General features: G+C 55.2%; 1 protein-coding gene across 8 annotated transcripts in view; it reads left to right on the plus strand.

Moving 5' to 3' along the window:
* The first annotated feature begins 313 nt into the window (after positions 1 to 313).
* Positions 314 to 13,643, plus strand: part of CADM1 (cell adhesion molecule 1) — a 122,112-nt gene continuing 108,782 nt past the window's right edge. For 2 of the 8 annotated variants that reach the window (XM_054803201.1, XM_054803202.1), the window contains exon 1: positions 314 to 496. In XM_054803201.1, coding sequence (XP_054659176.1) covers positions 391 to 496 — 106 coding nt within the window. In that variant the 5' untranslated portion in view covers positions 314 to 390. The remainder of the gene's footprint in view (positions 497 to 13,643) is intronic. The other 6 variants (XM_054803203.1, XM_054803205.1, XM_054803204.1 and 3 more) reach the window with 3 other exon arrangements.

Genomic DNA, 13,643 nt, shown 5'->3' on the forward strand with positions numbered 1-13,643 from the left:
AGCCCCCACGCCGCTGCGGCGGGGACGCTTCGGCGGAGCGCGGGGCCCCCGAGCGAGCTGCTCGGCGGCGGTGCTGGGGGCAGCGGCCTCGGCCCCGAGGCGGCGGGGGGGGTGGGGTGGTGGTGGGGAGCCCGGTCCCCGCCGGGCTCCCGAGCACCCCGGTTCTTCACGCCCCGGTCCCTGCCGCGCCCCTGCGCCCCGCGCCGCGCCCGGCACTTTGCCCCCGGCCCCTAGGCGGCGGCGGAGGGGGGGGGTGAGGGGGGAGGAGGGAGGGGCGTGGCCTATGCGCGGCCCCGCCCCCGCCGCCGCGCTGACGCGGGCGCATCTCATTAGCGGCGCGCGCGGTCGCTAGGTGCCGGCGCGGCGGCCAGAGCGAAGCAGGTGCCGGAGATGGCGGGTCGCGCCGAGCCCAGCGGCCCCGCGGCGTGCGGCGGCGCCCCGGGCCTCCTCCCGCTCCTCCTGCTGCTCCTCTCCGCCGCCGCCATCATCCCCAGAGGTAGGACGCGGCCGCACGACGGCCCCCGGCCGGCCCCGCCCGCGGGAGGGCGCCGCCGAGCGACGCCGGGGCCTGCGCCCACCCCTTCCCCCGGGTGCGGGGAGGCGAGCGGGGCGGCCCGGGCCCGGCGGGGGGGGGGGGGGGGGTGTAGCGCCGTCCGGGGACCCTCTGAGGTGTGGTGGGGGGGGGGTGTTAGGGCGGGAGAGCCGTTCGGGCGGATACAGCGAGGTCCGGGGCTCGCCCGGTGCTTTTTCGCCCCCCCCCCCCGCCCCGCTTCAGCCTCGCCCGGTGCGCGGGTGCCCGAGCGGGACGGTGGTCCCGGCAAGCATCGCCGGGCGGCGTGCGGGGCGCTGCGGGCTCGGGGCGTGCCGTGCCGTGCCGGGGGGGCGAGCGGCGAGCGCTCGGCGGGGAAGGGGAAGGAGGAGGAGGGGAAGGGGCCCCCGGCGGCGGGCTCACCCGCGCGTGTCGGGGCGGCGCGGGCAGCCGGCTGCCGGTTACCATGGAAGCGGCTTCTCCCCGCCGCCCGTGGGCTCGTCGAGCGGCCTCGCAATTAAAAAGTAATTGCCTGCGCGCCCCCTCCTTCCAACCCCCCCCCCCCCTACCCCGCGGTGTTTTCCTCGGCTGCGGTGGGCGTCTTGCGGGGGGGGGGGGCGGATCTGCCGCTGCACCGGGGGGCTGGTGCCGCTGCACCGGGGATGTGCCGCAGCCGCTGCCCGCGGGAGCGGGGAACCTGTTGGAATCCAAGCGCAACTTGCGAGGCGCCCCCCGCCTCCCTGCCCCGGGGGCAGCGGGGGCCTTGGCCGCCAACGCCTTCCCCGGCGCGGCCCCTCCGGGCCGGGAGCCCCTTGGAGGCGATCGCCCGGCTTCGCTCGGAGCGGACGTTCATTAGAGGCGGTTACACAGGGCTCCCCGCGTCCGCCTCCCGAAGCTGTGGGTGTCGTGGGGGCCGCGTGTGTGGGGCCAGCTCCGCGCCCCCCGCTCCCCAGCAGCCGGAGTGCCGCCTGGCTGGGGTTGCATCGCTCCTGCACTGAGCCGAGTAGCCGCAGGAGGGACTTGCACTTGTGTCTGATGGCTTTGATAAAATATCTCTCCTTAACGCTGCTTTATATTTACAGCGTGTCGCTGGAGAGAGGCACAAGGCTTCCTTTACTGGCTTGTGTGACAAGAGGAGCGAGCATTATTTGCCCGGGACGTTTTGGGAAGAACAAGAGGGCCATTGAGCGATCTGTTGAATTTCACTAATAGGAAAAGGGGGGGATAAGGGAGCGGGCAGCTCGGCCGAACAAAGAGCTTTATTCATAGGCATGTTGTACATGCTTTCCCTGGTCTTCCCCAATGGCCTTTTTTTTTGGGGGGGGGGAGGACGAGGAAAGCCTGTGACGTTTTCGGCTCAGCGTCCTCCAAACAGGGCCAGGGGCTGCTGCCCGAGGGCCGGCTCTGACAAGGAGAAGGACCCTGTTCCTCAGCGGCACGTTTCTCTGGTTTCGGCAGTCCCGAAGGGCGACCGCGCTCCGAGTTCAGCTGTTCCGCAGCCCAAAGCGCCCGCCGAGGGTGGCCAGGAGCAACGGAAACGAGCCATTGGTGTCAGCTCTTGCCGGTGCGAGACGGGGAAACGCTCATGCCGCTTGGGCACGATCGGTCTGCACCGAGCAGCAGACGCCCAGATGTTTATGTAGTTAACGCATTCCCCTCCTGGATTTTAAGGCGTTTTGTTGCAAAGGTGCCTCTTGCGGAATTTACGTTTGCTTTAGCCCGGCGGTTTGACCCGGAGACCCTGTGGTTGAAAGATGCACGAATTAAGAATAAAAGCCCCGTTGCAGGATAGCCGCCTTGGTCCTTTGTTTTGCTGCCTGACTCTGAATGCCTCGCCTCGCGTTTTGAATCCTTTTTATTTTTATTTATTTATTTATTTATTTATTTATTTTAAGAGCTGTTTTTAACTCAAGGCTGGCACGATCCTCCGATAGGGTAAGCCTGTCCGTTGCCTCCCAGCTAACGGGCATAACGACGCGATGTGGAACAGCGAAGCAGCCGAAGAGAAACAAAAGCAGGGCTGGATGCTGAATGGAAAGGGCCGTGCCTGACCTGTGCGGCTGGGGTTTTCCAGGGGTGAAAAGCACCGCGCAGCCCGAATCCAGAGCGCGATGCTCTTGGTAGAAGATCACTATCTTGTGGTTTTGGGGCTCTTTGTCGCGAATCACAGGATAAAACCCTATGCTGCCTGCTTTAATGCCTTTTAGGCAAAATTTCCTTCAGGCCAAAGAACGCAATTTCCCCCCCCCCCCCCCCCCCCCCCCACCTTTTCAAAGCTATCGATTTGTTAGCTTCAGTAGTCTGGGAAGAGAAAATTAGTGTTGTGGCAGCAACGTCTGGCGGTGATTGCAGAGTGCCGTCGTCGCGTCTCCCGGGCGGGTTGCTACCCGAGGCGTGATGGTGCGAGTGCTGCGTTGCTGCCGCGGAGGCATCCTGTGATCCGGAGTGTGCTTTGGAGCGTGTCATGATGCTTTAAGCACGGAGGGGAAGGAGGGATATTGGAATGGTGAGAGAGGCAAGGCTTGGACTCGGTTTCAACTAAGCCGGTAACTGGAGATGAATCTCTGCTTTTCTGCGGCACCTTTTTATCTGATCTCAACGCTTTACCGTTAATTAAACTTCCTAACACCGCTGCGAAGTAGGGAGGGAGTCGAGGGATGATTTCAGCTAATACCGAGAGGCAGTCAGCGCCCGTCTGACGGTGCAGAGCAGCGTTGCCCGGCAGTTTAGCCAGAACAACTTTTCAGCCGAAGCTGCAGGAAGCAGTGAGAGACAGCGTTGGGCTACAACCCGGCCGTGCCACAAAGGTGTGATGGGCTGGACGGGAGGCGGTTGCAATCTCCGTATCCGCCAACGTCAAACAAGCAGGCCAGAGAAAAGAGCCTCTCGAATGCAGGGAGCGTTCCCGCTGAGGCTGTGCTGAGCTGGGGCTCCTTTGTAAATACGGAGAGCGGGTTTCTAAGGAGCTTTCGTATGCAAGTGAGGCAAGTCTTCTGATCTGCAGCGGCTTTGCTCGGGCTTGGCTGAGCTCCTGCGTTGAAAAACACACGGTTGCATTCTGCATGCGACGCGAACGCTGGAGGAAGGTTGCAAGAGAGGGGCTGGTAAATAAAGTAATCCATCTGGGTTGCAGCTTGGGCTCATTTGTCTTGCACGTAGGCAGTTGAGCGCAGGTTTATAAGCATGACAATCTGGCTTGGAAACCACTGCCAAGGAGGCTCCCGTGGCTCCCAAAGACGGGAAGGCTAGGAAATAGCTCAGCTCCAGGCACGGTCTGCAGGGAGGAGAGGGCGAGTTGCCGGCGCCTTCGGCTCGGTGGCCGCCGTCGACGTTTGCCAGCCGTTGGGATGCTCCTTGGCACGGGCGGCTGCTGCTGCTGCTTGTCTCGCAGAGGCTGGAGAGAGGAGCCCCCGGCCTCGTCGGCTGACGCCGCGTCGCTGTTTTCTTTGTTTGTCTTTCCTGGGTGTGTAAATAAAGGCAGCTTTGACTCGGTAGCCCCGGGTGGCTTGGCATGCCGTCCTACGGCCGTGCCGGAGCGAAAGGCGCGTTCGTGGGGCCGTGGCACGGTGCAGATGTGGTCTCTGCCCTATCGCCGGACTGAAAACGGGTCAGCTCTTTAACCCTGCGTCTGCCTGAGGCCATCTGGAATGAAACGGTTGTGTCGGACCTTTGCGACGATCGTTTAAAAGCTAAGAACGTGTTTACTCAAAAACAAAACAAAAACCAAACAACTTCCTGATATCGCAGGTACGCAGATTTTTCTGGGTGTTCCCGTTTAATGCCAGTTTTCCTCGAGATTATCGTCACGCTTTGAAAAGGGGTTTTGACGACCTGTCCCTCTTCTGGTTTTTGATAGCAGCCAGCAGTACTCCTCTCTTGAACGCAGGGGCTCCCTGCGTCCAAAAAGTTCAGTTTTGCCTGCGGTGGTTCACGGAGACGGGAGTTTAGCAGGCTGTGAGCACAGGCTGGAAGTCCGCAGGCTGGAAGTCCGCAGCCTTCGCTGTGGCTGGCGTCCGGCCAGTAAGTAAATACTTACGCAGCGGTTTAAGAGCACAAGCAAGGCCGGACCCGCAATCCGTATCTCTTCTGAGAAATTGGATGCTATGTGGGGGGGAAGGGGGAAAAAAAAAAAGAAGAAAGGAAAAAGTTGTGTTTGTTTCCCCGAGGAATATCGCGTGCTGTTCTCTGGCGGTGCAAACCCACCGGCACTAAATAAAGAGACTCTGTTTGGAAACCTGTAATGAAGGAGAAGACCCTAGGTGGAATGTTGTAATTATGAGTGGTATGTGCTTGTTTAAGTTTCATAAATCAGTTGCTTTCCTCGGGACTTAATTGCACGCTGCAGCTAGCAGCTGCTGTTGTGGTTAACGGGGAGCCGCACCACAGAAGGCTTTGAAGGTCGTCCAGCGTGGGCTTGGACGCTTTGGCACGCTTGGCTTCGAGGGGAGCGCGCTGGTGAAAAAGGCTATTTTTTTGCATGCGTGGCAGGCGTTTTCTGGAGGAAAATACCACTGGGCTTCAATCAAAACTTTGGTAATTGAAACACAAGGGAGCTCATCGGCTGGGGCACGGGTCGGTGCGTGGTAGCTGGCCCACGCTGCTCCGAGACGAGCCGGCGATTGTGGCTGAGCCACGGGCTGAATTTAGATCGTCCGGGTTTTTAATTTGCAAGTGCCGCACGTCCCGCGGGCGCGGGCTCGCTCCTCCGGCGACCCGTGCCTGCACGTGACCCGTATCCGCCTGGCTTCTCTCAGCCTTTTTGGCCGTAATAACAGTTTTTCTCCTTCCTGGCGTGGAACTTGTTGGTTTTCCTGCTCTGTTGCACGTCGGGTTCTCGCCTTAAGTCTTTGCGCGGCAGCGGGTTGAGCGGTGGGGGACCCCCACGGATTCTGCCGTAGGGGGCTGCGCGGGACTCCAGAAAACCTGGCAGCTTTGGGGTCAACGCGATTCACCCGTTCCAAATATCATTCTAGCGAGGGATAAAAATAGAGGAGGAGCAGCAGCCGCGGTGGTTCTCGTAATTGGCGCCGTGCTCTTCCCACGTGCTCGCCCGCCGCGTGCGGTCGGTGGCTTTCTGCTTGGATTTAAAGCGCTCGACTGGCTTGTGCCAGGAACTTTTATTGGCCTGCATGCCTAGTTATTTTAAATCGATGATGTCCCTTCCTCGGGTTTGGCCAGCGTGCTATTTTTACCCTGGAGTTTGGTTTTAATTGATTACGTTCATCTGTGGTTTAAAAACTTAGGAAAACAACCATTCTGACCTTACTGGATTCTCAAGGTGAAGCTATTATGAGACTCGAGACCCCGTTAAGGTGCCTGTCTAGAGGATCAAAGTGGCGCTTAAGCACATCTCTCTGCTCAGAAATATAAAACTTTTGTGGGCTGTAGCTCAACTGAGAAATCCCTTCGGTCTTTGTTTTTCTTCGGGTACTTTTTTTTTTGGTCACTGGAAATGCCGCCAGCTTCTCGGTGTCAGTAGCGCTGCCTGTTTCTGCGGGTCCTGCCTGAACAGTGAAATCCGTGTCGCCCCCTCCCCTCCTCTCGTGTCCAAACATCGAAGAGAAAACAGGCTCTTGGCAGGACGGGACGGCGGGTGCTTTTTAAAACCCAGGTGTGTGTTTGGCAGGGGGAAATAGCTGTCTTAGGAACTGCCTTTCCCTGCCAAGACCAGCTGTGGAGTTTGCCCCGTGTGATTACATCGCCGGCTTCATCCTTGGGTAGGACGGCAAGGCTGTGGCGCTTGTCCCGCGTTTTCCGGAGCGCTTGGCCGAGCGATGGAGGACCAGCGATCTCTACCTGCGGAGCAGTGGACGGGGCCGTCAGAGCCAAGGACGCCCACAGGACTGGCGTTGCCTCCTAAAGTCATGCTTGGGCTTGAAAAGTACATCCCTTCTCCGGAGCGTGACGGGGAAGAAAGAAATATCAAGCGGCAAAGTGACGTTCCCCTGCTCCCCCCCCCCACCTCCTTGTGCAGTAATAGAAATACGAGTCGGAGTCTGCAGCATCAAAAGAGAGATCAGAGTAATCGGATCAAGCATGAGAAACTGCTTGTTGCCGCTTTTCTGTTTTTAGATGAGGCTGCCTGGCAGCTTCCCTCGCAGATTGCTTTTAAACGTTAGCAATGCTAAGCTTTGGAGCCAGGGTTACGGCGACGTGGGGCTCTGCTAAAATTGGGCTAGAAAGAAAGCTTTGGCTGCGCAGCCTGAGCGTTATATGCGGCCTCGGGGCTGATGCACAGAACTAAAGGCGTCTCCTACCCTTCCGGCCCTTCTTTTGTAGCTGGGAAGAGGAACGTTCATCCCTGGCTCCGGCTGCAGAGCGAGCCCCTCTTGCTTTGTGCGTTTTATCCCAGTAACGCCTCTCTGAAACGCAGTGGGCGACGCCGAGACATCCGTGACCTCGCAAAGGCACGGCGGCTTTCGTGCAAGCCGTTCCCCTCCCTGGTGTGGCACGGGACGGCTCTGGGGCAGCAGCTGCCCTTTGGCCATACAGAGGCGTGGAAAAAGACCGCCGAGGGGAAAAGCTCTCTGGTTTATGGCCCCACCGCAAAGATTTCTCCTTCTCTTTGTGGGGACCAGGGTGGTCTCTGCGCTGGCCGGAGGCATGCGGATGTCTGTCCGCCCCCGGTCCTCGGTGTTTGCGGCGCTCCGAAGCGTCACACCGGTCACTTGGCCGTGCGGTTGCAGAGCTGCGATGCATTTGGTGACGCAGTCGTGTGTGCTCGGGCGTTTCACGCGGATTGGCTCAATTGGCTGAGGTTCGGAGAAAGACGGTGGGTATTGCTTTCTTGGCTTTCCTGAAGCTGAAGGTGATGCCGAGCTTCCTGCTGGATGCTGTGGATAAGATGGCTTGCTTTCAGGAGTGCTGCTCTAGAAGATGCCAGTCGGGTCTTTTACAACTCTGCTTCGGGTAAGGGTTCTCGTTACACCGCAGGTAATCCAGTTGCGTGGCGAGGTTGGTGTTGGACAAGCCCAAGTTGCTTAATGCGACCGTGTCTTCTGCCGAATCGCGGTTAAGGACCGCCTTTCCCCCTCCCTGCTCAGCTCCTGGTCTGAACGTGGCTCCGAAAAAGACTTGCAGTACTCGTTAACCTAGCAGACAGAACTAACTTCTAAAAGCGACTCCCGCGCTGAGGTTTCTGGGCTCCGTCCACACTAGCAGCGTCTCGTTCAACTTAAAGGTCGTACGCTCTTAATCGTCCCATATAATCTTGAGCAGAACATACGCGTTTAATCAACTCTCCCCGAATCCGTAACTGCCAGGTATCGCTGCTTCAGCATGTGAAGCGCGGTCGCGTCTTTTCTCGGTAAGAGCAAAGATTAAAGCGGGATAGATAGGAGATTAACACCGTTCCCTTCGGACATCATCAGGGAAAGGGGGAGAAACTTGTAGACGAGAAATCAAGAAAATACTTGGAGGCAAATCGTTTATTGCTACGTAGGAATATATGGAGCCTTGTAAACAGAGGGTTTATAGCAAAACCACTGATGTAGCTTTTAAATCACTCTGGGAGAATTTCAGATGCATGATTATACGATGACTGTCTCCTCCAGGCTCTCTTTGGTAAATTGGATCTCAACTTTTTGAGCACGTTAACGCAACGTGATGTACGCAGAATGCAATGCAACTCTGGAAGGCTGCTGGTTTTGAGTCCAGCATTTTTGTTACCTCCTGCAATTAATCCTCAGGGACAGCATGCCCGCATGCAGAGAGACGTGCCGGTGGAACGGCGTTGCACGTCTAGAGGGCCAAAGAAACGCCTGGTACGTGCAAATAACGGGCCTTAAAACGCGTAAGCGTAATCTTCCAGGTGGTGTTGCGCAGCGGAGATTTTCAGGGTGAGACGCCCCGGCGCCGGTAGCCGTCCCTTCGAGCAGTCCTTGGCACCACCCTGCCTTGGTTTCCCTTCATGGACATCGCTCAGAGCAATGACCAGGGGCTGGCAGGGCTGGGGTTCGACAAACAAAGGGCACCCTGTTCTCCCGTCCTTTCCCCGCCGTTCCCTATAGATCGTGCCCTAGAGTAAGGAGTAGCTTCAATTATCCTGTGGTAAATAAATAAGGGTTAGTAAGCTATTTTAAGCCTGGTCATCTGCCTCTATTCCTGGGGAGAGCCCAGCAGGCGTGGCCGATCGAGTGGGCTTTCTCTGCTCGTAGGGATGAAAGGATTTTGCGCCGGAATTAACGTTGGCGAGCGTGCGCAGACGGGGAGCGGGGACACTTGAATGCTGGTGAAAAACGGTGTGGATCGCTCTGCGCTTCACCGGGATTTCACTGCCCAAAGGATGGACCTTGTGCTGCAAACTGTCCCTAAACTCAGCAGGGAAACCTTTGGGAACGCAGCTCTTCTCTGCTTTCAGTCAAATGTAGCAGTCGAAGAAGCTGGCGTCCATTAAAGATGCAATCCAGAACAATGTGGAAGTTTTAATAATTTGGTGGTTTCATTGTGCCAAAGAATCCAGTTACTTGCAGAATTACTTTTCCTTGCTCAGTTGATTTAGAAATGTCTAGGAAGTGGTTTGCCTAAACCTCTGCAGAAGTTGCGTTTGAATGGACCAGCTAAAGGATAATTTTTGGCAGTTTTATCAGCGTAACAAAACGGTAAATCCTGGGGAGGGGAGAAAAGCACCTCTGAAATGGGGATCTTTTCATTTTCAGTCAGTTCCTGGGATCAGTAAGGAATTCAAAGGCAGGTAGAGAGTAGGTGATTGAAGCAACCCGTCCCTATTTTTCTGGAAAATACGCGGATCCGTGTCGCCTTCAGCAGTTTCGCCAGCACTGTCGATATATGTTTCTCACGATTTTGCCTGTTTAGTCTCCTCTCAGAGCGGCTTTTTTTTTTCCAGCCTTCATTTGTCCGGATTATCAGCATGCAGAGGAGCGCTGACTTGTATTTACATGATTTAGTTGTAAATATGGTAAGTGTTGATAGATATTGTTGTCAGAAGTGCTTACAGCTACTGGACTGATTACTGAATTTCTTAGGTGAAAATCTGTACAAGCTACGCGTATGAGCAGCTTCCCAGGGGAAGCGCGTGGAGCGAGCCCGTACAAATCCAAACCCCCCCACACCCCCCCAGTTTATCATCGGGTATTGTCTGGCAATGACTGGGGTCCCGAGGGTGTAACGAAGGAGAACCGAAAGGTCCTCCTTCTCTTCTTCTTGGTGGGAAGGGATGCCGTTATGTGGAGTAGCTGTTTGGGGATGGTACGCGTAGGAGGTGCCCGTAAGGTTATACACGAGGGGCTCGGCACCGGCGATGTTAATGGCTGCCGCTGGGGTTGAAGGAACAAACATGTTACTTGCCCGTCCTTTCATCTTAATTGACTTAATACGCTGCACCTGGACACCATTGTCCAATAGTCTTACGCTTCACATACCTACCTATAGCCCCCTCCTTGTCTTTGCAAACGAGTATTTCTAGCAACCGCCTCTCCAAACGCAAAGCCTGGCTTTGGCAAAATCCCCCGCAGGGGGTGCGGGTTGCCGAGGGCTCCCTGCAGCCTTCAGGCACGTCTTCAGCTCTCTCCGGATCTGTGCGGCTTGGGAGCAGCGGGAGGGAAAAAGTTTTGGGGGTGTGCACGCGAAGTCGGAAGCGGCGCTTCCGTGCCCGCTGCTCGGGGGTGTATTTCTTGGTTCAGAGCCGCATCGTTGGGAGTGCAGACGGGTTGGAAGGAGTATCTGTTCCCTCCCGGGCAAAACCTGTCCCCGTGGTGGGAGACGGAGCGGCTCGTCTGGATCTGGAGCAGGGTTTGGCAGGTTGTTTGCCTTTCAGCCCCTCGATTCAGGACTGTTTTGCCTTAAGGGGGGGGACGGAACAAACAAACAGAAAAGATAAATAAAGCCTTCCCTAGTGGGGTCAGGAGGAAAGGGAGAACAGGAACCCCGAGTACTTAGTATGGGCAGTGTAAGCTTTGCAGAGTCGCACATCCAGATGGATTACATGAGGAACTTGACATCTTGTTTAAAAACAAATCATTCATTATGTAGCAGTGAATAATCAAGCATTACGGTTTCATCTCTGGAGGTTCCTTTTTTGGTTGGAATTTTGATAGTTCAGTAATTAAAAGCTGAAAGCTCTTACGCCGTCTACATTTTGATCAATTGGTAATTAAAAAGTTGACGATAGATACGGTATTTCATGGGACCGGTTTGTTGCGATCAGATCTCCTTAGTGTGTTTTTCAAAATTGTCATTTAACCTGGCACTTAAGCGGTTTTCCATATTCACGGGCTTTTCAACTCGAATTTCAGGAACGCCTTTAAATTCTCACAATTTGCATACAGCAATTGGAGATCCAAACGGATCGCAGGGTTCGAATATGATCTGGAAGGCCGCCTTTCTCCCCATCAGCCACAAGGCGTTCCAAGCCTGCGTCCGCCTTCCTCCTCTGCTTTACTATCTGATTCTCGGGCTGTCGTGGCATTAATTTGCCGTGGCAGACTGCTGCGGCTGGCTTCATCAGCCCGAATCCAAGGCAAACGCTTCAACCTTCTTGAGGTGCGACCCTTGTCGCAAGATTCATTCCTTGCAAGAGTCGTTCAGCTTTCCTGCTGCCTTCGGAGCCCGTACGTGATGTCAAAAGCGCTAATTGGGACAGAAGGGACTCGGGCTTTTGGGCTGCCGCGTTGGCTAAGCCGCCTGAAGTTCCCTGCAACGGTGGTGCGGCGGGGCTGTTGGACGAGCGGCGGGGTCGTTGCACGAGCGGCGTGGCTCAAGCGCAGCCCCGAGGCCGTGTCTTCTTCAGGCCAGGATTTGGGGATCTTAAGGGGAAGAGCTATCAAAATATTTGCTTTAAATGGGAGAGTTTTGTCAAATTGCTGAGCGGGTAGCGTAGCTGAAAAGCAGAGCGCCGTGTTGCAGTATCGGAACGGTTTGGCTTCTCCGGTTGATGAATATTTGAGAAGCCTGTGTGTCTGCTGAGCCCCTTGCAGCCGAGGGAAGGTTGAAGATAAGTTTGATAATACAATCAGGGATAAAGCAGTCCAAAATGAAGGAAAACTGTGTTGGTAATGGCCTCCGTGATGGAAGATTCATTGCTTCAGGAGTCTAATCTGAGACCAAAATGAGGCACCAGCCTGACGCTCCTCAGAGCATAATGCAAGATTTACTGCTCTGCCACGCTCCAGAGATTAAAAAAAAAACATAACCACCACCCTCCAAACCGCCCTTCCTTTCCTTTGCTTGCCAAACTTGGGGAAAACCAAGGGGTTTTTTATTTCTTGTCAGTAAAAAAAAAAAACCACACCCAAACAACTTTTTGCCACATTTTTGCGAAGGTGTGCAGAGAGTCCTCCTTTTCCTAATGCTGGTGGCCCCGCTCCCGGCAGGGAATCGGTGAGGTTGGCCTATTTTGGGGGTGTTTCTGGCGTGTGATGCTCTGGCTGGGGAGCCATCGTCACCCTGCTGAGACCGTGGGCCGTACAGGCGTCAGGTGAGCTCGGCTGCCTGAACACCGCTGCTGGGTGGGTTTGGGGTTTTTTTTTCTGGGTTAGAAATCCTTCTAGAGTAGTCTTTGGCTGGGCTGGTGTGGGGCTGGCAGCGCGCCCGACCCAAGCCGCAGCCCTGGCACTGCTTCCCCGCGTCTCACTTGGAAGTAGAGAGCCGTTCGAGGTCCCTGCCAACCCGATCTAGTGGAAAATACCTTCCCATCGCTTCACCTGGCAATCCCGAATAAACCGGGAGAGGCAGGCGAGGCTTCCCAAACTGCTCGCCTGAGAAGGCGCTTGGTTCGGGTCCTGAGCCTCTCCTTCAGGATGCTGCGTCTCCAGTGCTGGGATGCTTCCGAGGGCTGGAAGGTGAAAGCCCAGACATCGGATCCTTCGCAAGGGGGTGAACCCCTTCCCAGCTCTTGCCCCTGACCATCGGGACGTCCTTCTGCGCTCTGAGACGGAGCCATCTGCATCCTCCCGATGGCACAGGAACGGCTGTAATGACTTCGCCCGCTCCTCTGGAACATGGACCAATTTCTGCTGGAGAAGAAAGACCCGATATCATTATTAACACCAACACCTCAGCCGCGTTCCGGTCAGCCCCAGGTTCCGAAAGCGTTCTGTCCTTAGCCACTTGTTGCTTTGTGACAGCTGGTTCCAGTAATTTGTTTTTATAGGGCAGTTTGTAGTAAATGAATGACACGTTGAATATTTTACTGAGATTTTAGATGATCTAAAGAATACTTTCCGGTTTAGTAATTGGTAGATAATGCTGAGTACATTGATGTTGACATGAGCAAATGGATTTAAAATGATTTTGAAGTGAGCCTCATTAAAAGATGCTCTAATTCAGTCAACAGGAAATGTCAGCTAATGTGTCCGTGCGCGTGCTCTCGGACCAGATTGCGGCAGGGTCGGAGTTTTTACGGGTCTGTATTAATTACAGGCAAATACGCGTGGCTGTTGTTAAGTCCCGTTAAAATCCCAGATGACAAACTCCATGAGTTGCATCCGTTGGAAAGGCAGCGAGCGTGAAAGCCGAGTAATTGGCCATCTTGCCGAGTTCCTTTTGGCCTTTTATGAGCCATCCTCAGCCAGGCGAGGGCTGGGAGCCCTCTTTTAATCAGTCTCCATCTGAAAAATACCCGAGAGAGAGAGAAAACCAGTTGCACATGTAGGTAACTGGGAGGTGTACTTGGGACGCGTGGTTGAGTTTCTTGACGTTCTGGAGGCAGGCAGTGATTTTGAAAGGTTTTCAGAAAAAAAAAAAACAACCAACAAACAAACAACTTTCTGCGCTGGTTCGAAGCAGCCCTGGTAGAGCTGAACGCGGTGTGCTGCTTTGCACGTCTAATATTTATCTGTAGCGGTGAGAAAGGGAGGCAGAAATGCTGTGAGAAGGCCAGCTAGCCCATTTATTTTGCCACGGCGGACAGGGCTTTTGTTGGCAAAGGCGACGAGATCTTCAGAGTAGATCCTGATGAGCAGTGACAGTCCAAAAGCATCTTGTTTTTTCATCCCTGGGAAGGAGGTAGACTTTGTTGTCTCCTCAGGTTTGTAATAAATCACTAGTGCCACGGTACTCCGGGTCCTATTGGTTGTAGACGGGGGGACATTTATTTTTCTTTTTTTTTTTTTTATTTGCCCGGATTAGGATCTGCCTTTTTCAGGTCTTCCATCGA

The sequence above is a fragment of the Grus americana genome, chromosome 24 (assembly GCF_028858705.1).
Source record: "Grus americana isolate bGruAme1 chromosome 24, bGruAme1.mat, whole genome shotgun sequence".
Taxonomy (NCBI): Eukaryota; Metazoa; Chordata; class Aves; order Gruiformes; family Gruidae; genus Grus; species Grus americana.